Source organism: Arabidopsis lyrata (assembly GCF_000004255.2).
Source record: "Arabidopsis lyrata subsp. lyrata unplaced genomic scaffold ARALYscaffold_3, whole genome shotgun sequence".
In the NCBI taxonomy this organism is placed as follows: Eukaryota; Viridiplantae; Streptophyta; class Magnoliopsida; order Brassicales; family Brassicaceae; genus Arabidopsis; species Arabidopsis lyrata.
In genome coordinates this window covers 20030613-20057680 of record NW_003302553.1, presented here as the reverse complement: position 1 = coordinate 20057680, position 27068 = coordinate 20030613, and the positions used below count along the sequence as shown (strand labels likewise).

The following is a 27068-nucleotide window of genomic DNA, read 5'->3' as shown; positions in this document are numbered from 1 at the left end:
ACTGAGTATAAGAAGATGGTATGCTAAAACTTTAAGTTCATTTAATAAAATCTTTCATAATTACAATTAAAAAAATACTCATAATGACTTGCTCATGGGCATTTTCAAAATATTTAGTGTAACATTCATGGTTTTTCTCTTTGGCGGTCTTTGTAAGGATCATCGTCTGGTATAAGTGGATATCATTAATGACATTGGTTCAAATGTTCAATTGGGACTACACTGCAAACAATTGAACAAAGATCTCGGATCACAGACTTTAGCCCAACATCAACATTGGGGGATACGACTCTATTTTTTGTCATTTTGTATGGGAAAATCAATCTAAATGGTTCGATATTCTTGAAGCTACAATAGATAGATAGATATATGTAAACATCATCCGTGTGTTTGGAGTATTTAAGACCTAGTAGTCCATGTAGATTAACGGGTTATGAAGAATATTTCTCATGGAACTAATGTTACTATTGAAATAATATTGTTACAAGATTTCATATCTATAAAGCTAAAAATAAATATTATTTTTTTTCACTACGTCCGTTGATAATTACCTTATTCAATTTTTTTTTAATGAATTCTATCGACTGATCCGGTTAGCTCCTGTAGTAATGTACAGAAGTGTTTTAAAGTGGACTTCTCCTCGAAGGATCACCATATTGTATGTCCTGAGTTTAGAATGATTTCCGACTAATACATGGAGGTAATCAAATTGTTTGTTATTGGACTATCATGTAAATTGTTTGAGCCATTTGGTCCAAACCAGACTTCACACACAGATGTGATTTTTCTTTTTAGGGTAGATCGAACATGGATTAGTACATTTCAACATTTCTCCAATTCTTAACAACAACTAGACCACGACCGTATAGACCAAAATAAAGTAAATAATAAATCAATGAATGAATCATTACTAAAACAGTAAAATAAATCAATGAATGAGATGCTAAATAATCACATATGAAGATGAGATATATAATAATCCAAGAGATTGAGATGAGCAGTTTTTTCTTTTTGCATCATAAACTTACAAAGATAAACATTTGTCCAAAAAAAAAACATTTCTCCAAAAAAGAAAAGATAATGTTACGAACAAAGTGGTTTGGGAAGTGTTTCTCTATTTTTATTGATATAATTAGGTCTGGGCAAAAAAACCCGGACCCGATACCCAGACCGAAAAAATTGGGTTGGGGCGGATTAGGGTATTAGAAAATTACCTCATTGGGTAGAGTATTGGATTACCCGTGGGTATCGGGTCGAGTCGGGGATTACCCGTTACCCATTTAGGGTACCCACAAACCCGAAGAAATACATATGTTTATATATATATATATATATATATATATATAGATAATTAGATATATAGTTTTATATAGTTATATACTTATATGTATGTCCTACGTTTTAGGTTTTGTGACTTTTGACGTTTGAGTTTATATATGTATATAGATAATTAGATATATAGTCTTATATAGTTATATACTTATATATATGCAATACACATATGTTTATATATGTATATAGATAATTAGAATCTACTCTTAACACTTAAGAGTGAAATAGTCATCTTTGTTATTTTGGATTGGATTTAGTATTTAAATGTCAATGTTCTATTCTCTTTATTTGATCATTTGAGTATGTAACGTGATTTTAAACTTCGGGTATTACCCAAACCGACCCGAACCCGATAATACCTGAACCGGACTGGAACCGAAACCATAGGAATAGCCGAATGGACCATAAATTCATTACCCATTCAACCCGAACCCGAACGAGTTTTACCCGAACCCGAACGGATTACCCATATGCCCATACCTAAATATAATCCTTTTTATACAAAATATATATAAAAAATACATTATTAGATTTTATGTTAGAAACAAAATAATCTAAGAATTTTTTAATGGGTTCATAATGGGCATTCATATAAATAACCCATTTATTCATAACCCGATAGCATTACCGACTCTGTCATATGCTTTCTCTGGACAAACGCAAAAACTTTTGAAGAACCCTAAAAATCCCAAAATCCGCCGAAGAAGAAGATCGAGAAGAATCAACTACTAATCTGAAGAATTCGCGAAATTCCATCTTCGTATCGTCTACGTGTGTGTATTCAATCTTCAAGATCCCTCCCTCTACCCTAAATCAGGTATTTTGGTTTTAAAATGACGAAATCAATATAGACTCTGCTTCGTCCTTCTTCGCAATCTCTCGAAATAGATTTTTCTTCTATCTGTAAATCTGTTTGTTTAAATCCATTTCCAGGAGCCTTTGATGATACACAAAGCTATGTCAAGTTATTATAATCCATCAGCAACAGCTTTAGTCTCTATTGATTCTGATGAACAAAGAAGAATCAAATATTTAGCAGATTTGAACATGATTGCAACACAGAGACATTCTTCTACAGATGGTCCTATGGCTATTCTCTGGGATATGGAGAATTGCCCTGTTCCTAGCGATGTCCGTCCTGAAGATGTGGCTAGTAACATAAGAATGGCGATTCAGTTACATCCGGTGATATCCGGTCCGGTTGTTAACTTCTCGGCTTACGGAGATTTCAATGCTTTCCCTCGTCGTGTTCGAGAAGGTTGTCAAAGAACCGGTGTGAGGCTTATTGATGTACCAAATGGTAGGAAAGATGCATCTGATAAAGCGATTTTGATTGATATGTTCTTGTTTGTACTTGATAATAAGCCGCCTGCGACTATTATTCTCGTTTCGGGAGATGTTGATTTCGCGCCTGCGCTTCATATATTGGGTCAGCGTGGGTACACTGTGATTCTTGTTATACCTTCTAGTGTGTATGTGAATTCAGCTTTGTCTAATGCTGGTAGGTTTGTTTGGGACTGGCATAGTATTGTTCACGGTGAAGGCTTTGTGCCGCTACGTAAACCTCGTGTTGTGCCATATCTTATGGGGTGTAATATCAGTGATAATAGTAACATGGATGGTATGAATGAAGATGAAACAATTCTCTATAGAGGTAACTGTTATAGTAACCCAAGAGAGTCGTCCTTGATGGTTTCGAAGTTTCATCACGAGTATAGTAGCAGCGCAATGTCTTGTTGGCCATCTAATTCAGGCGAGTCTTTGGCATATCCTCCTCCTGGTCACCTTGAGTCCACCATGTGGGTAGCGCCGGGAGATTTAAACGGTTTGAAGGGACAGCTCGTGAAGCTGCTAGAGCTCTCAGGTGGGTGTATTCCTCTCATGCGTATTCCTTCTGAATACCAAAGGAATTTCAGTAAACCGCTTTTTGTATCGGACTATGGGGTGCACAAGCTTATGGATCTGTTCAAAAAGATGAGTGATGTGATTGCAGTGGATGGTAAAGGCAACAAGAGAATTGTTTACCTGCGCAACTCGAAACCGAACATCATCTCTCCTTCTCCCCCTGTGGTTCTACTGAGAAGAGAGAAGAAAGGAAAAGAGCCTAACGGGGAAACTACCAATGGAGGAATCTCCTCTGATGAATTCTCAGACACGGGCTCAGTTCAGAGCAAGAGGAACCTCGAAGAGTTCAAATTCGAGTTACAAGACATTTTGGTGAGCTATTGTTGTCAGGTACAGATGGATTGTTTCGAGGCGATATACAAGCTAAGGTACAAAAGGCCATTACCCTACAGAAAGATGGGCGTGAATCACTTGGAGCAGCTCTTTGACAAGTTCAGGGATGTTGTTGCCATATATGAAGATCCAGCTACAGGGAGGAAACTCATCAGCCCGGTTTAGGGGAGCCTAACTCAGAGTCATATAAGATCAGACTTCAGACGGTGCGTTTGTGAGCCGTTTCTATGCGTTCTCTATCACTCACTGGGGACAAGCAATGTAAGCTCCTTGCCTGAAAAGCTCTCAGTATTAATGTATATGCTCTCTACTCTTTCCTTAGGACAAAATGTTTACACGGAAGCTTTGATTCTGCATTGCAAGCATTTCACTTCTGTTACTTTCGAGAAATTGGAAAGAAAGAATTTAGCATGCGGTAATGAGTCAGACGGAACGTTTCGTGAGCCTTTTACTATGTGTTGTTCTCTAGTTGGGAATAAGCCAGTATTATTGTAATATTTGGCTGGTACACCACAAATCTCATTCCAACGGCATTTCTTTCTTTGTTTAAACATTTAGAACGTTTTTATGAGCTCTATGTAAGCTCAGTCCCTTCCCTTGTACTTCTAATTCACGAATACATTTAAGTAATAAACTCATTGAGTTTTCCACAAAGCTTATGTCTTTGTGTTTGGTTTGTCATTATCATCAAAAAACCCTTTTTACAATGAATGCATCTATAGTTTTAAAGGTTTGAAAATGAAAACAGAGTTTTTGAATATCTCAAAGAAGATGGCAAGAGCTTTGGTTGGACTGAGCTTTGAAGAACCTAGAGACACCTCACAGCGAACCAGTCTCGCAGGGCTTCTTCTAAACCTCCATTACCCTAATTTGATACTGTCGATATTACGAACCGTGCTGTCGATTTGTTTGAGAAGATTTTCTACGGATAATGGCTGCTCCCCATGACATCTTCGGTTTCGTTCTCTCCATATCATATAAATAGTAGATTGAAAAACATTCAGAGATTAAGACGACCACATCCTTTGTTATATAGGATCAAACTTTGTTATATAAAATATATATATATATATATATATATATTTGTTTGATTGTATATATTTATCATGTCATAATTCGATAACAACGACATTAGTACAAACTCTTATACCACAAACCTTGGAAAAATATTCAACTACGATAATTATTTATTATTTATCAATAATATATGCATCATGTAAACTTATAAACATGGATTGGTAATACAATAAGATGACAAAAAAAAAAAAAAAAGGATTGCTAATACAATACGAGCAATAGTACAAACCATTTCACTCTATATTTTGTTATTTTACTATAAAACTTCTATTATAAATATGATTTTACTTTTATTATGTAAAAACATTAAGAGCGTGGGTATCTGCAAACAAAGCAAATGCACACATTAAAATCGTGTCCTTGAACTTATGTTGACACGAAGAATCACAATCTTTGGAAACACATTTCCCATTCGGTCCTACTGGTAGAGACAATGAACATTGTCCGTTAGGCAGCTGACCCTTCCATGCTTCAGATACTGTTATATTTAAAAGACAACATATAAATTGTATGTTAAAAAATGGAATAGTAATTATATTTTTTCATCTTGTAAAAATTTATATGTTTTGCTCTTACTAATAAATAGTTTCTTTAGTATAACACAAAATAGTTGAATAATGTTTTTCTAAATATGGTGAAAATTTGACATAGAAAAACTAAACTCGATGTCATCAAATGGTGACATATATATATTACATAACATAGACAAAATGTTTTTATAAGATATATTATGATATATATAATCAATTTCTTTATAAAATGGCCAATCTAATATATTAAAACAAATTATATATATATATATATATATATATATATATATATATATATATATATATATATCATTTTCTTTTAGAAATTGTCAATCTATTATATTAAAACAATTTTTAATGTAAACACAAACCTAATACACAAACGATGAAGATAGTTAGCACGGTGAACGAGAGTTGAAAAGAATTCCTCATATCTTAAATGATGGAAATGAATTGATAGTGTTTTACAAATTTTAAAAAATGGAACAAAGTGTGCTTTATATATATAAATAGTTGAAGTTAAATGATCTCACTTTCCAAAAGTCTAATTTAAGCCATCCACCTCTTTTAGTTCCGATTGAAGGGGATGTAATTTTAGACAAATTTCCACATGTTTGCTCATTTGATATGTAAAAAAGAGAGCAATTCCATTATATTAAAAATTATCTATGTTTTATTTTATATGAGTTGATTTTTTTTTTAACACCGCCTCTGGTCTCCATAACCCTGAGCACGGCTCTGGTCATGGCCTCTTGCAAATAAAGCACAAGCACTCATCTTTTTTCTCTGGAGTACACCTACCACCTCCTTTATACTTCTGGTGACACAGAGACTTACAATCTTTGGGAACACATATCCCATTCGGTCCTACTGGTAGAGACAGTGTACATTGTCCATTCACCATCGCGCCAAATACTGTTATATTTAAAAAATAGGATATGAGTTTCTATATTGAAAATGAAAAATACTCATCTTGTAAAAGTATATGTTTGAGGAATTTACTGATTATCTTTTACACTTCAAAACTATAGCACATATATGTATAAAACATAAAATACAATCTGATACATTTATCTATACAGTTCAAAGGGAAAAAATGATAATTAGAAAAAAAAAAAGTAAAAGGCAATAAAAACAATATTGTAGATCAATTCATATCATAATATATGATGATGATACACTTTTTATAAATGTAAGAATGAACCAAACATTTAAAGAAATACATAAGTAAAAAAAAAAAACCTTTTGGGGATTATTAGTTTCTTAAGTCTAACAAGAAACAATTGAACCAATTCTTCTAAGTATGTTATAGATTTGACATAGAAAGGCTAAACTCGATATCATCAAATATTGTATTAAACTATGATTGTGACATATATTACGTAACATAGACCAAATGTTTTATAAGATATATCAAGATATATAATCAATTTCTTTGTTAGTCTAATATATTAAAATAAATTTTTATTGTAAACACAAACCTAATAGACAAATGATGAAGATAGTTGGAATGGTGAACGAAGATCGTAAAACTTTCTTCATATCCTAAATAATAGAAATGAATTGACGTTGTTTTACAAATTATTAAAAAGAAGGAACAAAGTGTGCTTGACATTCAAACACACACATATATATATAATTGAAGTTAGATGATTTCACATTCAAAAAGTCTAATTTAAGCTATCCACCTCTTTTAACTCCGATTGAAGGGGATTCTAATTTTACATAAATTCCACATTTTTGCTCATTTGATATGTGAAACATGAGACTCAGTCTTTTTCTCCTTTTTTATTAAAAATTATGTTCAATATAAATAAAACAGTAAAAATTCATTAAAATACATATCTAATTTATAATATATATCTCTATATATAACAGTTATAAATCCATATTGTTGGGTCAACAATTTGTATTATGTAGTAAAGTTAGTAGTTAATCAACTTCCTTGTTGGATCAACAATTTATATTATTTAGTAGAGTTAGTAGTTAATCAACTTCCTCTTCTGTGACAAACACACACATAACGAAAATGATGAAGAGGAAAACAAAATGGCTTTCGCCAAAATGCGCTTACTTACATGGTATAAGAGAAAGTGGTCGTAGATGAGAAAAGATGAGCAAAAAGAGAGTTCTAGAAAAATGAAAAACGAGGGTTTCCAAAAGCTTTCTTCTTCCTTTAATTTTTGTTGCATCTTTGAATCTTGTTCTTCTTGAGTGTTAACCTGAAAAACCAAGAACATTATAAGTTAGTGGTGTGAGTAACCTCTTGTATATAGTGAACTCTGGGAGCAAGAGTTCTCCCAGAGACGTAGCGGTTAGAGACCGTGAACTTTCTATTTTATGTTTTATCACTTATTAATACACTATAAATTCTTTTGTTATACTTTTAGCCCTTCTTTTTTTTTGTGAAGGGGTAAAAGTTATCATATAGTTTTTTACATAGATTTGACATAGAAACGCTAAACTCGATATCATCAAATTTTGAATTAAATATGGTATCTGATAAATTATAAAAAAATTTGTTAAATTTTGTTTAATTTTTTTGTCACTTCTTGGATGATTATATGATAGGAAATTTCTCATGACCCTCAGAACTACAACAACTAACCAATCGGATTGTCTTCGTAGCTATCCAAATTCATTGCAGTTTCAGTTAAATTAATGAAACCCTAGAAGTTTAGGAATCCAAAACTTCAGTTCTGATTCATAAAACAAAAACTGAAAAAGAAAAAATCCAGAAGAAAGAAAGAAGAAATTGCTTTGGAAAATTTTGGAAAAAAAAAAATTTGGACCATTTCTCGATTTACGCGTGTCATCCTTGCGCAGGGGCCATGCTAATCTTCTCTGTATCGTTCCAATTTTATCGGATGACCCCGAAGGGACAATCATGTTCCTCACTCTGATAATATATAAACACAACTTCTTTTCTTTATGTAAGCGATGTGGGACTTTCAACATTACTTAACAACTTAAACGGGACCGTTTTTAGGAAAAGGCCTCTCCCTCTCTTCCTTCATAAGCCCATTTAATACTATTGAGCAGCCAAACCATGACCGTTTAGTTTCTATGGATCAAGATTCAAATATTTTTCTTTAGCATCTTTATATTCCACAGTTTCTGGCCAAATCGAAGAACAGACGAAGAGATACTAGTACCAGAATGTTGGTACATATATCGCCACTATGCAACGGTGTGCGCAGCGTTGTCACTCTTAGTGAAAAAAAAACGGTTGTCGCATTGACATTGAAGTTGATTTTGTATACAAGTGTAACTCTTAGAAAACTTGATTGTAATCCATTGGACTTCTTCATCCAACACATGACTGCACCACATCCTCATGGATTCTTGCCAAATTCAAGTTTGTTGCCCCAACCATTACCAAACTAATACCTATATTGTTTAGTACTTATAGGTGCTTTGTTGCGAATATGGTAACTACCCTTCATCCACATATTTGAACATGATTGAAACACATAGACATTGTTCTACAGTTGGTCATGTGGTCACTGCCCTGTTCTTAGCAATGTACGTCCTGAAGATGTGGCTAGTAACATAAGAATGGCTACTCAATTGCATCCTATGATAAGCAGTGCCGCAATGGTTATATTCTCGCCATATAGGGATTTCAATGCCCCCGCCGGGTCAGAGAAGATTGTCAAAGAACCGGTGTGACACTTGTTCTTTGCGAAATGCAGCTAATAAGGATGTTATGTTAGACATTTCGTAGATTAGATTTCACTCGGACTATCTACGGCCCCATTGCGAAATTTGTTTAAATGTTGTGACAGCATCAAATAGTCTTCGGCAAAATTGGAAGGCCTTTTAGTGTTATCCCTCAACCATCAGCTATCAACTGTTACAAAGGATTCTAGTAAAAATGGGAATTATTCTCTTCTCCATGGAATTTTTATGAAATTGTCATAATGTTCTTTGAACAGTGTGACACAATGAGTTAAGCATAACAATTAATTCTCATATGAGATATAAGGATATAACAGAACTTTAAGATCACTATTTTTATTTTCTTTTGGTGTCGCGATGATGATGAATGGAGCCAACATGCACAATGAAGATGGAGGCAAGCATACGTACTATGGCGTCTTTAATGCCTCGGTCTTACAAATGGGGCAGAGATTCTTGATCATGACCCATTGCTTGATACAGTCCTTGTGGAATTCATGTCCACATTTCAAGGTTCCAAGATTATCACCTTCTACATACTCTTCCTGTCAAAACAGCAGCAACAGGCTTTTAAACATCAGTTCATGTGTTGAGGCTGAGTGCTATGTCAGCTTAAAAAGAGACACAGAAGAGACTCATTCAATCAACCAATGTTACCCCAAAATCAACATTTTCATTGCTGATCAAAGATTACATATCAAAGCTTACAATATCAGTTCAGCTAATAAATCTGTTAGTTTCATTATGGCACATCATCATCCTCTATGATGATTACATATCAAAGCATACCACTTTTAGGCTTGATCAAGGAAGTGAGACTAAACGAAAACAAACAGAATCAATTCACAAAACTTATTGCGGAGGACTATTGTTAGATGAAACAAACCGGCTCAGGGAGTAGTAGTAAGAACAAAGTACAGAAATGCAGATTTGATAACGAGAACCAAGTGATAGGATTTTGTTATAAAGTCCCCAAACTCTCTAAAAGCCCAAAAGTTTCCCAAACAAACCAAACACCCAAAACTCTAGTCCAACCTATCTTATTTATATAGTATCCTATTTCATTCCATATGTAACGAGAAATAATGGAAGCAAGCTCAGCAACGCCAATTTCTTTATCTTATGCTTATCAGTTAGTCGGTAAGTATTACACGAGCAAAACCCTTCTAGTTCATACTTAATCAAATACCTGACAAATGCAGCATGGCTCTATGTTCTGATGCAACTCAGCAGAAGAAGCAGAAGAAATTGTATGTTTGTGCTGTTTCAATGCTTTCAAAATGACCTCTTCACTTAGGCCAGTGCTCACATCACCTATGCGTTCCCCAAGTGCCAATAGCTCCTACATTCATTCCCACACATTGTTGGAAAATGGGAAGATTGCGATTTAACTGTCAAAAAAAGGAATACTACCTCATACGACATGTTGTCAACATCAAGCCGCATTTCCCGATGCCTATCATTCATGTCAGTCATACCCTGGTAGATAAGTGGATCGAACACCATGTAATCCTTATCAAATTGGAAAAAAGGAAGATCACACATCAGGACAACAGATTCACCAAGAAATGGAATGTGTTCTATCCATTAAATGATATTAACAGGCAGGATTGTCGAAAATCACTCGTGTCAAAATTATACCTCAACCCGTAAATTTTCTCCTCTTCTCATGGCATGCAACACCTGACGTATCTGCTAACAACAAATAGAGGAATCAGTGCAACTCACTATTAAAATACTTATCGAACTGCATCAAAACTAAATACATGTAGCAGTTGCTAAGGAGGTTTATAAACTAGATTTAGAAAAAGAGCAATCCCAAAACGTAAGACATCAATATGGTTTGCAGATCGAAGTCATATCAGAGTGCATCAAACTACTCTAGTTCTCATATGGATAAAGTTATACCTTTCAGAAGAGACATATACTAGAAATAATTGGCAAAAAAAGCTTTATAGCAGAGCCTTTAAGATTTTTATTTAACAAAAAGTGATATGGCGTTGTCACTGGCATCCACAAAAATCAGGTTTCAACCAAATTATGGCATATATGCAAGTCTTCAAATTTTGATCAATACACTGTCCTACATAGCCTTACTTCAAAAGAGAATAGTTACCGACCATGCATGAATCAATTTTTTTAACTCTATCTATATGAAGCTAGACCACAAAAAGTACAAAACCAGATAATTTCACAACCCGCAGGTACCATACTCAAGCATATCAAGATTTTACAGAGAAAATTACAAGAAAACCTCATAACAAAAGGAAGACAAACTTAACTAAAAACCCTGAGTTTCAATCAGACGAACATAACAAACTAAAAACCATGAAAACAACCCATAAATGCACGCTCTTAACCCCCACTTATTCATAACATGAGATGCTTATGTGGGAAGGATTCTCCTATCAAACCATTCGATAGTAAAAGATAGTGAAAGATGCTATAAAGATTCATATATAGCATCAACCCAAATTATCATACAAGAGCAAGTATGTATGGAACCCATACCTCGGAGATGATTTGATTCCTTCCATTACCGTCAGCAGCTAAGCTCCTCCCTATGTGACGCAAGTGGAGAAGTTCATTTTGTCTCTCCAATAACAACCCTGATCTTCTTTGCCGTGAGCGATGGCTCCGACTATTAGAACCAGATGGCATTGCCACCTCATTTGAGGAAACAGAGGGGCCTGCGGGTAATAATGGAAGAGAGGCACCGTGACTAGCAGATTGAGATTCAATATTAGGAAATAAAGACCAAGGAGAAAGTTCTGATGTTCTCGATGGATTATGTATTGGGGCACTCTGAGGAGGAATCCATGTGGGATTAGGCTGTGGCGCATGAATAGCTGAACTTGGCCCTGCTCGAGGAACAAAGGGAGAATCTATAGATGAACCAGGGTTTCCATGTGTGAAATTCCAAAGATCATGCACCGGCTGTCTCATGTCAGTTGCGGGTGCAAACATGGGCTGCTCTGGGTTGCTTCTCGGTGTTTCCCACTGTGGCCCTAATCGCTCTGCAGGCATCCCAATACCCGAAGAATTACTGGCTCTGGAACTGAAAGAAGCATCCCAAGCAAATTGGTGTATATTCCTGGTCAAAGCAGGGAGGTGGACTATATTTGTCTGATTCTCACCAGTGCTTGAGCCACTAGTTGATCTCACATCTAGAGGATCTACAAAGGGAGAGTTCAATGGTAAATTCTGTTGCAAAGAATCAGTGGGACGCACAGAAGTTCCAGCGTGTGATACGCTGAATGCTACAGACTCCTGAGGCTGCCTGGGATTTAATCGTCTGCCAGCTCTAGATAAGGTGTCAGTGTTTCTTGCAGAATGAAAAGCACTGGCTGCAACTGCTCTTCCACCACCAGATCCAAACATTTGTTCTGTCCGGCCAAAATGATTAGTAACATTTGGAGAACTTTGTGAGGGTGTAGCCAAACTTAAGCTACTTGAAGCACCATACTGAGAAAGACTTGCATGCGAAGCACTATTTTCAGTCTGAACAATGCGGTTAGGAGTTTCACCAGAAAAATAATGACCAGGGGATCCTTCAAGAGCCTTTCTTTTGCAGGACGAACCCCAACCACCAAACGGAGAAGCAGGACCACTGCTGCTCTCCCCTGCGGCCTGAATTGAGCTTCCTAATGAACTCCCATAGCTATTATGACGGATAACTACCCCGGAAGTCTGTGCACTACAATTATCGCTGTCCATGTCCATGCTCATATCTACATGCTGTTGCATAGGATTAGAGCTTGAACCGCGCAAGAAAGAAGGCCCATTCCTGATGTGACTGCCAGCATGAACCCCTCCATCTACCATCATACCATTCAGACCTAATTCCCTTCCCTCAGATCCATAGCCAACAAAGTGATGAGCACCATCTTGAGGCAGCTGGTGACTTGTCTTCATTCCAATGGAATTGACCTGATCAGAAGGACCTGATATGGAGCTGGATTCCCCAAACCTCCACCAGTTATGATCTTGAGCAGCATGAGAACTCGAACTTGCATAAGTTGGTCGTCCTGAAGGTGTACTATTGTTTGGAAATACAGTGTCTGCTGGATTCAACATGTTATTCATAGCGGTTTCTGTGCAATAAATCGATTCACCATCTGCCTGATTCACGTCAGCAGATGAACCACCAGTAGCTCGTGGCCCTTGCATTGGATTCATACCTTTGACTAGAACACAAGGACTTTCCAGAAAACAGATCAAAAGTTACAAGGACTTTGACGAGACCTAGAGTCACACAAACAGAAAGAGACAAGAAAAGAAATATGAATAAGAAATCCATGAATGAGGGAAATTGAAAAAAGAAAAAAATAAGTAACAAAACTGAAATAAGCGCACCGTAATTACCATTACGATCACCACATGCCAGCCAGCTATCTAGCTTCAGGCTACACTCATGCTCCAACTAAATCTTCTGCATTATGTTTCCAATTGATACCACAAAAAAAAGGCAAGATCAGAAACTTTCACTATCATATATCAAAAGCATCATTTCTATGTATCAAAAGTTTCAAACATAAATATAAGAAATTGAGCAACTAAGTACCAAAAACTCGTCAAACTAGTTGACATAACAACTAACATATAAGCTAACTAACAAAGTATACCACTTCTATGAAAGTAGAGAGAAACAAAGTACTCATTTTAACACAACAGAGAGTAAATATTGTCAAACTTGATGAAACCAAAACAGTTGTGATACTAATTACCTAATCACATGACTAACACATTTTCTGATTCAATACCAAGTTACCAACCAAATCAAGTTACTTACATAAGAAATCAAATCCAAACAATCCGATGCCAAATTAAAAAAATTTCCAATCTTTAGATGAAAACCTAAAGTGGGTCAATCCCGATCCGTCCAGCTATTGCAATGCAACAAATCCTGAACCAAAATCACAACGATCTGAACAATGAACACAGATTAGAGAAAAATTAGAAAAACAAACAAAAAAAGGTGAAATTTTTTACAAAGATTGAGAAAAATGGTACCTGCAAAATCAATCCCTAGAGAGAATCTAAATGGGTCTAAAAAAAAAGTTGAAATTGAAATCAAATTAATAAACTTTATGTAGTTTCAATATCTGGGTGTGGTGTGTTGTGGTGTCCTCGCCTCTGCACGATTCTTAGGTTTTAGTCTCTTTCTTGATTCTCACAAAAAAAAAATGCAAACTTTTTCTCAGAAACGACGAAGAAGAAGAGAAATGAAAATTTGGTAATCAGAAGAAGAAGAAGAAGCACATAAGCAATGGATGAGGGAAGAAGAGAAGATTCAGAGACGTACAGATTTCATGTGACAAATTTTTTTCCAAAAATCAATTTTTTTTTTTTATTGTTGTTGTGTAATGAAAACCTGAAAAGATATGATTTTTTTTTTCTTTAGAAATTAATAAAATAAAAGTTTGGTGCTAAATTGTGTAATGAATCATCTTCTCTGACATATTTATTTAAGTGTTAGATTTTGCAGGACGTCACTTGTCTCAGTGGTGGTCTTTGGTGTTGTCCTAGGCTCTAGCTACGGTAATAACTTAATACTAAAGACAACTGTCACGGTAAGAATAATTTGTAACTTTCTTTTTCTTTGTTATTCATATATTTGTAATCAGGTAAGCTTTTTTTTTTTTTTTGTCATCCAAAATTAATTAAAGCTTAAAAGAGTCATTCATGAGGAATGTTGTTTACATAGATGATATGAAACGGTTCTGTACGAACTTTTCGTGCCAGATTATCCGCTTTAACATTAGTCCTACGAGAAATTAAAGATAAAGAAAAAAATGAAAAATCTTCCTTGTCGCTCTGAAATTTCTCCAAGCATACTGAAAACGCCGGCCATTCGGTTGGAGAAGACACCATCTTCACCAGGTCTGAACAGTCTGTAAAGAACGCTACCTCTTGATTATCTGCACCAATCATACACTTCATCGCCCAGAGAAGGGCCTCGACTTCAGCATGTAGTAGGGACAGACTTCTACGAAGGTTCGCAGCTCCCATGGTTGGCGGCTCTCCATTTGACGATGTACAGAACCACCCTGTACCGGAGAACTTTTGTGCACCAGCTGCAATATCTTTTTCTTTTTTTTGTGCACCAGCTGCAATATAAAAAAATCAAGTAAAAACAACATAAGTCTCTCCTAGGCCTGGGCATTCGGATTTCGGATCGGATTCGGTTTGGATTTATTCGGATTCGGATAATTCGGGTAGGAGATTTTATTATCTGTTCGGATTTTATGACTATTCGGATCGGGTTCGGTTCGGATAGTGTCGGATTCGGATCGGTTTCGGATTAATTTTGGATCGGTTTGCGAGGAAAAAAAAACTATAAAAATGTTCAATTTAAATAAAAAATAGTTTTAATCTTACTAAAATTTGGCTAAGTTTTTCAAAAATATGCATAATTTTAACAAATATAACCAAAAACTTTCCGATATCTAGGTTATTTATGATATTTTTATTATTTGTTATAAAATTATAGCTAAATATAACTTATATTTTTGGATATATAATTTTATTTTCGGATTTCGGATATCCTTTCGGTTTTCGGTTCGGATCGGGTTCGGTTCGGATAATTCGGATAGGAGAATTCATTATCCGTTCGGGTTTTATGACTATTCGGTTCGGATTCGGAGCCGGATTTTTCGGATCGGTTTCGGATCGGTTTTCGGATTTCGGATTTTATGCCCAGGCCTAGTCTCTCCAGTGCTAATATCTCAGCATTTTAGAGTATTCTAAGACTGACACCTCATTAAAATCGTCAACCAATCAAAATATTTCGATTAATACAACTCATATTTCTCAACCAATAATAACTCTTTCTAATTTCACATCACTTAATAATTATTATATTAAACTCAAGTCCAAGTCCAAGCTCAATTGGTTTAAACTTTAAAAAAACAACCTAATAATTATTTCAAATAAAAACAGCTCAATGCCTAAATTTCTATTAAGAAAATCAATTTAACGTAAGGTCCTTATTAATCATTTCGTAGGTAGTCACACCATTATATGTTTTTTTCAAACATGTAAGCTAACATAATTTTTTTTTTCTAAATGCAAAACATGGTTTCTTTTAAAAAGAAGAAAATTGATAGCTCATGAATGGAGGTATATACCAAAAGAAAATTACAAAGAAGAAAAAACTCGTAAAAATATTTAAATTTGAAAGTAAATTAAAAAACAATATTTCAAAAGTACATCTACTTTTCGTCTTAAAGTGCATAAATTTCTATGTTTTGTTTCACCGGTAGTTTTAGCTTGAAGTCTCAATTGATGAATCACATAAAAAAAACTCCATGATCCAAGTGTATAAGAAAATATGAGTGGTCGATTGAGGAAAAAAGAGAGAATCATGAGGAATGGTGAAAGAAGGTTTGTGAAGGCTAAGATTCAGAAAAATTTGAGGATATGATATAGAAGAGACCTAATAGGCAAATGGGTTGGAGAAAGTTTGCTTACTTAAACTCAAAGTTAATATTTTTAATCATTATTCGATGTTTTCAACTCTACTAAAAAAGAAAAAAAATCTAAAAAATAGCTCACGGGTTTGATTAGCTCTTGGAGCTTCTTAGAAATTCAAAAAAAATTGGCACAATAAATAATCAAACACATGCAGCCATGTTCCTCTAGACTTTATATAGTTTAATTTGAATAACAAAAAATTGGAGTGAAATTATAGAATGTACATGAGGCGACTAAAGGTTCAGTTGTTGATTGTGTGTACATAATGAGATACAACAACAAATACAAATAATATAACTCTCATTTCATTCAAAGAAAGGAAAAATTCAAGTCATTAATCTTTTGAATCAGAATTCAAAAGTAGTTTTATTTTCATAATATTTATTGACAGTTAGATAATTTTATTAGTGCTAGAAAGAGACAATCCAAATACTAACTATCGGATTTGGCAAAAATTTTAAGCTTTAAAAGAAGACAAACATTTATATGTATATCATAAAAAATATGATCTTTTAAAGACTTTTTCTAACAAAATGATCAAAACGAACTACAAAACCCCTCGTAATGATTTGGCTTGTGTTCGGGTCGATGTATATTCTGCTCGGTTCGGTCTGGTTTTAGTTATGTACTCTTAAAAAAACTTAAAGGTAGAGATATTTAAACAAAATCAATCTAATTTTATATTTTATTAATTAGAAAATAAAAAAATATCTAACGCTCTAAATCAAGTGCAACGTTAGTATAAGTAAAGCATTACATATTAGAATTTACAATATTATTATTTAATTAAATAAATAAATAGATTGAGTTATCGGTTCGGGTTGAGAAAAAATATAATCGAATGGTTTGAATGTAAGTTATGGTTTGGTTTGGATCGGTTTGTGTTTAGTTTGCTAGGTTTGGGTTCGTTCTGTTAAAATGTCCACCCATAATAATATTGATCTGATCTAATTCGAAAATCAAATTGTGTTAAAGTTAAAATCTTGTTCATAGTGTTTAGCTTCTAACAAACAAAAATACACACAAAAAACTTTGTGTATTAATTATTTTGATTTAATGATCAAAAAAATTATTTATTAAAACAAAAGGTATATTAAAATACTTTCAGTAGGATTTAAATATTGCTTGTGTACCATAAATGATTTTAACAAAAATAATCTAAGGTTCTTGAAGTATAAAAGTCGCTGAAAAAATATTTTTGTATATCACAATATAAAAACTCTAACATTTGTAAGAAATTAAACATATAATAAAAAGTAAAATAAAACAAACAAATACAAAAAATTGATTATAAGGTAAATTGCTTCCGTAAAAGTAAGATATAAAATTTATTTACTAATGTATTTATATATAAACTTAGAAATAAAAACAACTAATATACGAGCAAAAGTAAAATACAAAATCCGTGAAGCCTTTTAAATTTCTACCATAAATACTTATATTAAAAGAAATTTTATTTACGAAAAATACTTGAAGCTTAAATTATTTGTTAAATTCACTTTATGCATGTTGTTTTCTAAAAACCACTTGTTATCAAACAATTTCTTCAAAAATAATTTTTTAGGAAAGTCCCGCAGCGTAGCGCGGGTTTCGATCTAGTGATACTAAAAGCAATATCAAAAGCGTTGTTCTCACCATTTTTTATCGTTACATTTTACCGCTGTTTTATCCCGCTTTTAACTATTTAGTATCGTTTACAGTTTTTTAGACCATTTCAATCGGAGATATCTTGAGTAGACACTAATAAATAAAAAATAATAAAAGGAAAAGAGAGAAAGAAAATAAAGCAGATACGTTTCTCATTTCAGAAACTTTGAGATACTCTTCTATGATGTCATTGCCACATGTCATAATCTCATTAGTCCAATTAATATAAAAAATAAAAGAAATTTATAATTTTAAAATAATAATATTTTTTCTTTTAGAAACTTTTAGAATTTCTGCCGATGGAGATGCTCTTATTTATATCCGCTAAAAAACTTATACAGTTTTGTGTCACGAATGGGACCTTAGTCTCATTTTTTCACAAGATTATTTACGCCTTTTCTAACTTTTTTTTTTTTTTTTGACGGCAGCCTTTTCTAACTTATATGCCCTAATTTGTTAGGCCACAACATTGTCTTATCTCACTTGTGACACTAATCTTTCAAGCAAATTGCCAATTTCTCTTTAGTAGCTTCATCTCTCATTTGTGGTAATTACTTCTAGACCATTATTTGTGAACTTTAGTTGACCAACGGATTTAAGCTCCATAAATCAGTATTTTACTTGGAGTCATTTGATGTGTACAAAAGCTGAAACTGTCAACACATTTTATATTCTCTATCTTGAATCCTTGTTAGTGTAGCTTATCACCTTGTGTGGCATGAGCTCCTATCATTTCCATGTCATTTGTTATGCGGACAATATTTTTTAAAATGATCATGAGATCCACATATCTAACAATCTTGTAAAACTTAAGAATTTGATTCAATTGCACATAGGTTTAACGTCTTAACTAACTTCTTTAATTCTTATGATTGCATTTGCCCTGAAATTTGGTAAATAACAAACCAAAATTAAAGATATCAAATCAAGTTTCAAACAAAACGTACTAAGTCAAAGAGGGGAAGCACAAACCATGTCAAAGAATCCTACAGAAAAGGAAAGAAACACGAAACTCTGAGAGGTCTCCAACTGTGTATGGAAGAGACAAAGCCACACTTCGAAAATTGTGTTTTCAAACCGAACAGAAAGACAAGATAACTTAAGAAACAAGATTGTCGTTCAGGTTCAAGGAGGCAAGCTGCTCGGCTGAACCGCCAGCAGCGACACTTCTGAGAACATCCATAGCCTCTGCTACTTTAGCCTTGAGAGCTTCAGGTGACTCCAAGAGATGTAGTACTTCAGTCTGATCCATCTCCAGAAGCATCCCAGTCACTTTAGCTGCAGACTCTGCCTCTAGCTGTTCCACCAGCGGATACAGATTCTCACCCAGAAGCTACACATCACAATACCACAATCAAATTTTAAGAACCAAACCCCAAGAGGTACAAGTAAAGGAAAGGTTTCTCACCGTCCTCTGGAGTTCTGGAGCAGCATTAGCAAGGGATGAAGCCAAAGCTCCAATAGGAACATGCTGAGAAAGCACAGGGTCACGCAATGGCATATTACTACCCATCTCATATGGAAGCATTCCAGGTACATCAGGGGGACCACCACTACCACGGCCTTGAGGATAGCGGAACATTCGACCCCTTGGGTGCATCTGATTATTACCCACAAAGAAAGATTATGAAGAAATCTCCTACCAAGGTATAACCGAAAAAACAGATTTTTAAAGTGATTGAGAAGGAAAAGAACCTGGTGTTGCTGCTGCATCATGGGAACTTGCTGCTGCTGCTGAGATTGCTGGATCCCTCCAGGATGTCTCCCTCCAGGACGTTGCTGGCCCTGCTGAACCATTGGCATGAAGAAGTTGTGCATCGGAGCTCCACCAGGTCTCATTCCAGGAACCAGCTGCTGCTGGTAGCCAAACCCGGGCTGGCATGTACAATAACAAGTTAAGATTATCCAACACTCTTGAGAAGAACAGGAAAATGATATATGCAACCCATATTCTTAGTAACGAGATAAAGATAAATTTATTATACATTGCTATGCCTTCAATTATAAAGGTAAAACCTCATATGGTAAAGGGGGTTTTAGTCAGCTGGAGTAAATTAATGACATGTACACTAATATAAGTTTCTCAGTAAGCAAAGTTTAGTGATTGGCTATTAAGCGCAAGGGAAAAAGCAGAAATACCTGTGAAGAAATCATAGTAGGAGGTGCCTGACCATAAAACATTGGTTGTCCAATTCCGGGACCACCAGGGGGATAAATTGGCATACGAGGACCAACTGGTGGTGGCATTGCAACTGGTCTCATTTGGGAAAACTGAGCCTGTTGACATTGTGGTGTAGGTACCCGTTATTACATTAATTTTCACCACCATATATTTCACTGGACCATATAAAGTTCAAAAGGCATTATCTATATCTTAGATTATAGAATATACAACAGTTGAGGGTACATATATGGGCATTGTTTCTTACTTCATCCACTATTACACAAACAAGATTGGAAACAGTGAAGAGTAAAAGAGATGCATGTATTACCCTTATAAGTCAGGGGAAATGTTATACATAGAAATGTTGACAAAATATGACTATAACTGGTTCTAGATAAGACATGTATGTTTATGAGTTATATGAGTCAAATCACCCAGACCTAGATTCTCAAGATGCATTTCTGTATTAGTGATGAAAATTCTAAACAGATATGTCAATTTTCACATTCAATATTGACAGGTCCAATTGCTTAAAATTGACACATAAACAAACAAAAAAAAGTCAGAAAGCTCAGTATCTTATGCTACAACGCAATTTCAAGAGAACAAACCTGGAGTCTGGCCCTTCTATCCTCCTTTCTCTGGGCAACAGCAACATAGAGAGGTTTGTTTTCAATCATTTTACCACTCATCTCTGACATCTGTACAGATTCCACTGTTAGTAATGCTGAAGAGTTATCTTTGTTCATCATGTACGAACTCAACAAGAAATTACAATTGGCTTACAGCTTTGGTTGCTTCTTCAGGAGTTGAAAATGCTACAAAACCAGAGCCCCTGCTCATGCCATTAGGATCCCGCATCACCTATTATGTTTTAGGAAAGGGAATTTATTTATGCCATCAACAGAATATAGTACAACTCAGATTAGCAGAGAAGGGAATATTGGACCTTGCAAGACGTAACAGTGCCATAAGGTGTAAAGAGCTCTTTGAGTTTCTCGTCAGAAACGCTGTCATCTAAATTCTTAACATACAAGTTAGAACTTTGAAACTTGTCAGCAGCTTCCTTCAAACTCTGCTCATACTGAACCTTTAGTTCCATTTCCCTTTCAGACTTCTTCTGGGCTCTACCAACAAACCATTCCTTATCATCAAATGTTTTTCCATTGAGAGACTCAACAGCCTTAGCAGCATCATCAGCATTTTCAAAGTTAACAAACCCAAAACCCTTTGGCTTCCCCTCTCCATCTTTCATCACCACAGCACTTGTTATCTTTCCAAACTCACCAAAAATGTTCTTCAAATCATCATCAGTGGTTGATTCAGCAAGATTCTTCACATACACGTTGGTGAATATTGTTTTGTTACCAGTAGAATCTCTTTCTTGCCTCCTGAGGAAAGGTCCAACATACACTTGCTTGTCATTTAGCAACATACCGTTCAATTGACCCATAGCTTTCTGAGCAGATTCTTCAGTTTCATATTGCACAAACCCATAGCCTTTTGATTGTCCTGAAGAATCTACAGCTACCTTGCACGAGATAATGTTCCCAAACACAGAAAATGTATCATGCAACGCTTTGTGGTCAATAGATTTGTCCAAATTCTGCCATATATAACCATGGTTAGCAGGAGGGGAAAAAAAAAAGAAGCAAAGCCTAAGGAAAGCAGCTACATTGCCATTATTCCAAAACCAAAACAAGATTTCAGTATCCCAATAAAATAAAGATACCATCTTCCTAACCTAAACCTATCATATCTTCGTGGAAAAGGAAAGCAATTAGTCGAACATCGAAAGTAAAGACGCAGAAGAATACCTTGATAAAAATATTCCCTGCACCACTTCGGCGAACACTAGGATCACGATGAGAATACATAACCCTAACAGGTTTCCCATTAAGAGGTATGTAATTCAGTTCCTGGATCGCTCTTGCAGCTGCCACATAAAACACAACCATGAAGAGTCCCATCAAATGTCAAAATAACAGATAGCAAAGGATAAAGGACCAAACATATCCACAAAGACAGTAAAGTGAAGACCTTTGCAACTAATACAAGTGCACTATTCCAAAGTTACTAACTTTGTTATACCCTAACACTACTAAAACTCAATAATAGCAAAACCCTAATTAAAGAGACTAACTTACCATCTTGAGGACTGGTGAAATTGACATAACCATAACCAAGAGATCTCCGAGTAGCTAAATCCCTACAAACTCGAACTGATACAACTTGACCCATCTGGCTAAACGCATCAAAAAGCTGCGAATCCGTCACGTTTGGATCCAGATCTCCAACGTAAAGCGATGTAGTACCAAACTGAGCCGCTGCTGCTGCACCAGGACCAGTAACCATAGCCGGAGGAACAGAGCCATTCACAGTTTGAGACTGAGATTGAGATTGAGATTGAGATTGAACCTGAGCCATTTTCTTTTTTTGGTTTTTTAAATTTTTCTTCTTTTTTTAGGGTTTTGTTTTTTTCTTTAACTCTTCCCTCTCCTCTCGTTATTTCTTCTTCACAGTAATCAAAATTTTGAAAAACCCTAGAAAACGATAATCGATAGAGGAAAAACTGAAACGGAGAATTAAGAAGACGAAACAGAGAGATTGTTTTTTTTTTATGGTTTTTTTTAGGGAGGAGAGGGAAGAAGAAGAAGAAAAAGGGGTAAAAAGCAGTTGCCGGCGGCGAAGCCTGCGGCGGCGCGTGCGATATCGAAGATAGTCTGGTGAGAGATTTGGGGGAAATGTTGAAAGAACAAACTGCGAAGAGGAAAGAGAGACACGACGAGTCTGATTTTTTTTGGTTTTATAATTAAATGATCTTTTATTTTTTATTTCCCTTTTTTTTGAGAGAGTTGTGTGAGAAAATATCTCAACCGTTGGATTTGTTCTGAAGTAAAACGTCTGGATTTTTACGCTAGGTGATGTGAATATTAAGGTTTTACCGTTCTACACATTTGACACTGGTGGTGGTGTGGATTAGGTGCCTAAATAAGAGCATCAGCATCAATAAAAAATCCATTGGACATCTTAAATATAGTATTTTATTTATTTTAATTATTTATTTAATTCTTAAATCATAAATCAAAATTAAAATAATTAAATAATAATAACTGTCAAATAAGTATGTTAAAAACTAAGAAACCTTTCTCAAATAAGAATTGTAACTCAACATCTCTCCTATTTATGATTATATTTATACTCCCTCCGTATTTTAATAAGTGTCGCTTTAGAATTTTTATTTTTTTGAATTGAATGTCGTTTTCAAATTTCTATGCAAAATTTATTACTTTTTAATGTTTTATGACGTCATAAAACATTAAAAAGTAATAGATTTTGCATAGAATTTTGAAAACGACATCTAATTTTTTTAAAAAGAAAATCCTAAAACGACACTTATTAAAATACGGAGGGAGTATATCTTAATCACGAGAACTCCATCAAAAAATCCGTGATGGATATGGTTTACGATCAGCCTTCGGCATTTCGCATTTGTTTCTAGTCCAATCGTTTTTTGCTTTAGACTTTCATTCTCTATCGTTCATCGGTTGGTTTTCGTGCTCGGTGTCTAAGTTTAATTTAGTTGCGTTTGAATTCGGCATCCTTTTTTTTTTTCTTTTTTGGCATCGGCTTTCCTCTTTTGGAATTCGTTTTCTGGAGATTTTTTATCTTTCGCCGGCTTTTGTAACTTTCACTTAAAAGTTTAAACTAAAATCAAATGACAAAAAAAAAGACACATATATGGATTTCTAGTTTAACTAATGCTCAGGTAAAATGTGTGAAAAAAAAAAATTCTACTACACTTTCTCCTAGACCCATAATTTTTGTTTTTCTTATAAATAAATCGATTTCTTTTTTAATCAGTAGAAAATTTTCTATAATTTAAAAAAAAATTGGTTGCATCAGAATTTGATCTTGTGACCTATCAGCTAATTCAAGAATTTGAAAGGAATTGAAGTACACCCTCCAAAAGAGATTTTAATCATTGTCAATAGATAAGGTCTTGTGAAGAACAAGTTTGCACACGGTAGAATTGAATTTGGGATTATAGTGAGTTTGTGCCTTTGGTTTCTAGATCCAATACCGTTGTGTCACCATGCACGTATTAAAACTTTCGCCGATCTTCAACCGCTGGCGTTAGAAACCGGAAAAGCCTTCATGGGAGCTTTATTATGAGTGTTATTTGGGTTAACATATAGTATTTTATGGTGTGAAATGGAGTTTTTTTACCAAGTGTTATTCAAGTTTAATGCTCTTTTATGTGTTAATATCCCCATGTTGTAAACTCATTGTTAATGGTGGATAACGGAATACCAATCCCGACAAGATGTATTGTATCCTAATCACACCCGTATGTATGGATAACGAAGATTGATCTCTAATCTTAACGCATATGTACTTGAATTTGCCATAGATATATCAAATAAATTTCTTTCAGTGATCTATACTATTGGCTTATTAGATCATTATTATATATATATATATATATATACTAGAAAAAGACCCACGCGATACGTGAGAATAGTTTGAATATATTTTATCGTAAGAAAACTAAATTAGTTTAACCTAAAAATATATTAAAACCTGTATTAATTATACTACTTTTTCAAAAATGCCACTTTTTCAATGCCACTTTTCAAAAATACCCCTTTTTTAAAACCTTATAAAAAATGCTCTTAAAAATATAAGATTTACCCAAATATGTATGTAATATTATTAAAATATACACAAACTACATTTCTATTTATCTAAAATCTTATAAATACTTTATAAATACCTTATAAATGCATTTTAAATACCTTTAAAAAACCTTTAAAATATCTTGTAAAACCTTTGAAAAACCTTAAAAATCCTTTAAAATAACTTGTAAAACCTTTAAAAACACCTTAGAAAACTTTATAAATACTAGGATCGAGTCTTCAAGTAGTAGTTACAATCCATAAGTACCTTATAAACCTAATAAAACTTTATAAAAATTTCAGATTTAAAAAGAGGCATTTTTGAAAATGGACATCTAAAAGGGACATTTTTGAAAAAGGGCACACCAAAAGGGGTATTTTTAACAATTCAATTAACAAAAAAATCTTCCAGATTATTCATTAAAAGTATTAGCAAAAAAATCTTCCAATTTATTTCTTCTCTACAACGACTTAAAAAGATGTAATTTACATGTTTAAATGAATCATATGATTTGACAAAACATTATCAATATATTTGAAAGGCTTGTGAATTAACATTTTCAGGGATATTGAAAAAATAATGAAAGGGTTTTGTGTCAAAAAAAAAAAAAAAAAGAGGACGGTGGACAAGAAGTGAAAAAATTGGAGAGTTGAGATAATATTTTGTTATCTTAAAAGTCAATACTTGTTGATTATTACAATATTACTATCACAAATAGAATTTATACCACAGTTATAGAAAACAAAATAGTACTTTTAAATCCTAGTAACTAAATAAATTTAATAAATTAATTTATTATCACTTGAGTTTCACATTTTTGCCAAATTTGTAATAAATTGTAAATTAATGTAGTGAAATGTTTTGTAACTTATGTGTATCTATAGAGGGTAACAAAATTTTGAATTAGAGTACTACAAAATAATGTTGGACTACCGTTATAAAGCTAAAAAAATGTAAAGACAATACATTTATTGTAAACTTTAATAGAAATCTAATGATGTAAGATATTATTAAAAATATTTAATCGATATTTTACGAAACTTTTCAAGTAGTATAAAATATTAATTAATAAAAATAGACGTTAAAAGAAATAAAAACATGGAATATTTATAACATGGATATTATGTTAAATTATCATTTATATCTCTTGCGTCCATTTAGATAATTTGATTTATTAATTGTTTATGTAATAGTTAGTTCACATAGCTATTAGTCTTTTAAATCATACATATAAAATAAGGGTTTCACTCTCTCTTGATTGGTCCACTTGGTATTTTTAAAATTATAATATTTATTTTCAATTAAACTTAAAATGTAACACATTTAATCATATACATTAATCCATACTTTAAATCTACACTTTACTACTCAATTGTAACTGAAATTACATAATTGTGAATTGACTATTTTTTTCTCTATTCATTGTCATTTAAACATACTATAATTATTATAATTGTAACTCCTATAATCTAATTAGTTTAGAAATGTAACTAATTCCATCACTTCTTTTCCTATACATAACCATTCTTACATCCTCCTCGACTATGTCTCAAATCCTAAATATTCTCTTTGTTTTGTTTATGTTCTTGCATGAGTTGAAAACTCAATTAAGATATCATTGTAAGAGTTTGATTATATATTTTGTTTAGTATATATCTACATTCTTTTCAATTTTATTTCTTCTTTTTTTTTTTTTCTATATTTCTTCCTTCTTTCTTTGTTTTTTAATAATATTTATTTTAATTTAAAATTACATATGTATATTAGAATTTTGATGGCTATAATAAATTTATCTTATTGATGCAGATTCAAAAATACTAATTTCGACCATCGCGCAATAAGGGAATCAAGCTAAAGAAACTATCCTCATTTTTTTTACTTTGAATGTTTGACTATTTCTTATATATTCATGTATATTTATTTTATTTGTAAAAGTATGCATTGTTTTAACGAAATATTTTTTTGTAATACAATTATCAAATTAATTTTCCTTAATTCTCTCTTACCTCCAAAAAATTGTATACTCATCATTATATTTAGTTTTATTGATTCAACATATAATAATATAAAGATCAATAAATTTTATTTAATTCAAATTTTGTAGTGTAAGGATTTTTCTATATATATATATATATATATATTGATATTCCATTTCCAATTAGCTTGTACTATAAAGATGAAATCATTAGAATTAAACCTAGAAATATAACTTAAATTAAGGGGAATATAAAAAGAGATTAAAC

The 27068-nt window shown here is 33.5% G+C and overlaps 4 protein-coding genes across 11 annotated transcripts; 1 reads left to right on the top strand and 3 right to left on the bottom strand.

Annotated features, from left to right (window-relative positions):
• Positions 1–1935: 1935 nt before the first annotated feature.
• LOC9319970 lies at positions 1936–4224 on the top strand. Its single transcript, XM_021032413.1, has 2 exons — positions 1936–2149; positions 2266–4224. The coding sequence occupies exon 2, from the start codon at positions 2275–2277 to the stop codon at positions 3733–3735; it is 1461 nt and encodes a 486-aa protein (XP_020888072.1). The 5' UTR covers positions 1936–2149; positions 2266–2274; the 3' UTR covers positions 3736–4224.
• Positions 4225–5591: 1367 nt separating this feature from the next.
• Positions 5592–6783, bottom strand: LOC9322034 (defensin-like protein 144). The gene is made up of 2 exons (XM_021033016.1): positions 6659–6783; positions 5592–6092 (listed from the first exon to the last, which is right to left on the bottom strand). The coding sequence occupies exons 1-2, from the start codon at positions 6717–6719 to the stop codon at positions 5920–5922; spliced, it is 234 nt and encodes a 77-aa protein (XP_020888675.1). The 5' UTR covers positions 6720–6783; the 3' UTR covers positions 5592–5919.
• Positions 6784–9043: 2260 nt separating this feature from the next.
• On the bottom strand, positions 9044–14234 carry LOC9319967 (E3 ubiquitin-protein ligase MBR1). 8 transcript variants are annotated; one of them, XM_021031685.1, is made up of 8 exons: positions 13872–14234; positions 13651–13785; positions 13215–13290; positions 11370–13103; positions 10500–10553; positions 10272–10370; positions 10048–10200; positions 9044–9403 (listed from the first exon to the last, which is right to left on the bottom strand). In XM_021031685.1, the coding sequence occupies exons 4-8, from the start codon at positions 13035–13037 to the stop codon at positions 9269–9271; spliced, it is 2109 nt and encodes a 702-aa protein (XP_020887344.1). In that variant the 5' UTR covers positions 13038–13103; positions 13215–13290; positions 13651–13785; positions 13872–14234; the 3' UTR covers positions 9044–9268. The 8 variants fall into 8 exon arrangements, with proteins under 8 accessions (XP_020887344.1, XP_020887346.1, XP_020887345.1 ...); XM_021031687.1 differs by having other exon boundaries at positions 13224–13290; XM_021031686.1 differs by having other exon boundaries at positions 13651–13764.
• A 4641-nt stretch (positions 14235–18875) lies between these two features.
• Positions 18876–22932, bottom strand: LOC9322033 (polyadenylate-binding protein 2). The gene is made up of 9 exons (XM_002883853.2): positions 22293–22932; positions 21963–22081; positions 21095–21751; positions 20932–21009; positions 20757–20846; positions 20121–20258; positions 19677–19856; positions 19390–19581; positions 18876–19314 (listed from the first exon to the last, which is right to left on the bottom strand). The coding sequence occupies exons 1-9, from the start codon at positions 22570–22572 to the stop codon at positions 19081–19083; spliced, it is 1968 nt and encodes a 655-aa protein (XP_002883899.1). The 5' UTR covers positions 22573–22932; the 3' UTR covers positions 18876–19080.
• Between the last annotated feature and the right edge of the window lie 4136 nt (positions 22933–27068).

Coding starts and splice junctions, on each gene's coding strand:
- LOC9322033 (XM_002883853.2), bottom strand. CDS start 22,572: ATGGCTCAGGTTCAATCTCAATCTCAATCTCAATCTCAGTCTCAAACT. Junction 22,082..22,292: donor TTTCACCAGTCCTCAAGATG/GTAAGTTAGTCT, acceptor TTTATGTGGCAG/CTGCAAGAGCGATCCAGGAA. Junction 20,259..20,756: donor ATAGAAGGGCCAGACTCCAG/GTTTGTTCTCTT, acceptor CAATGTCAACAG/GCTCAGTTTTCCCAAATGAG.
- LOC9319970 (XM_021032413.1), top strand. CDS start 2,275: ATGATACACAAAGCTATGTCAAGTTATTATAATCCATCAGCAACAGCT.
- LOC9319967 (XM_021031685.1), bottom strand. CDS start 13,037: ATGAATCCAATGCAAGGGCCACGAGCTACTGGTGGTTCATCTGCTGAC. Junction 10,201..10,271: donor TTGACAACATGTCGTATGAG/GTAGTATTCCTT, acceptor GAATGAATGTAG/GAGCTATTGGCACTTGGGGA. Junction 9,404..10,047: donor AGCCATGCTGCATTTGTCAG/GTATTTGATTAA, acceptor CTGTTTTGACAG/GAAGAGTATGTAGAAGGTGA.
- LOC9322034 (XM_021033016.1), bottom strand. CDS start 6,719: ATGAAGAAAGTTTTACGATCTTCGTTCACCATTCCAACTATCTTCATC. Junction 6,093..6,658: donor CTTCATCATTTGTCTATTAG/GTTTGTGTTTAC, acceptor TAAATATAACAG/TATTTGGCGCGATGGTGAAT.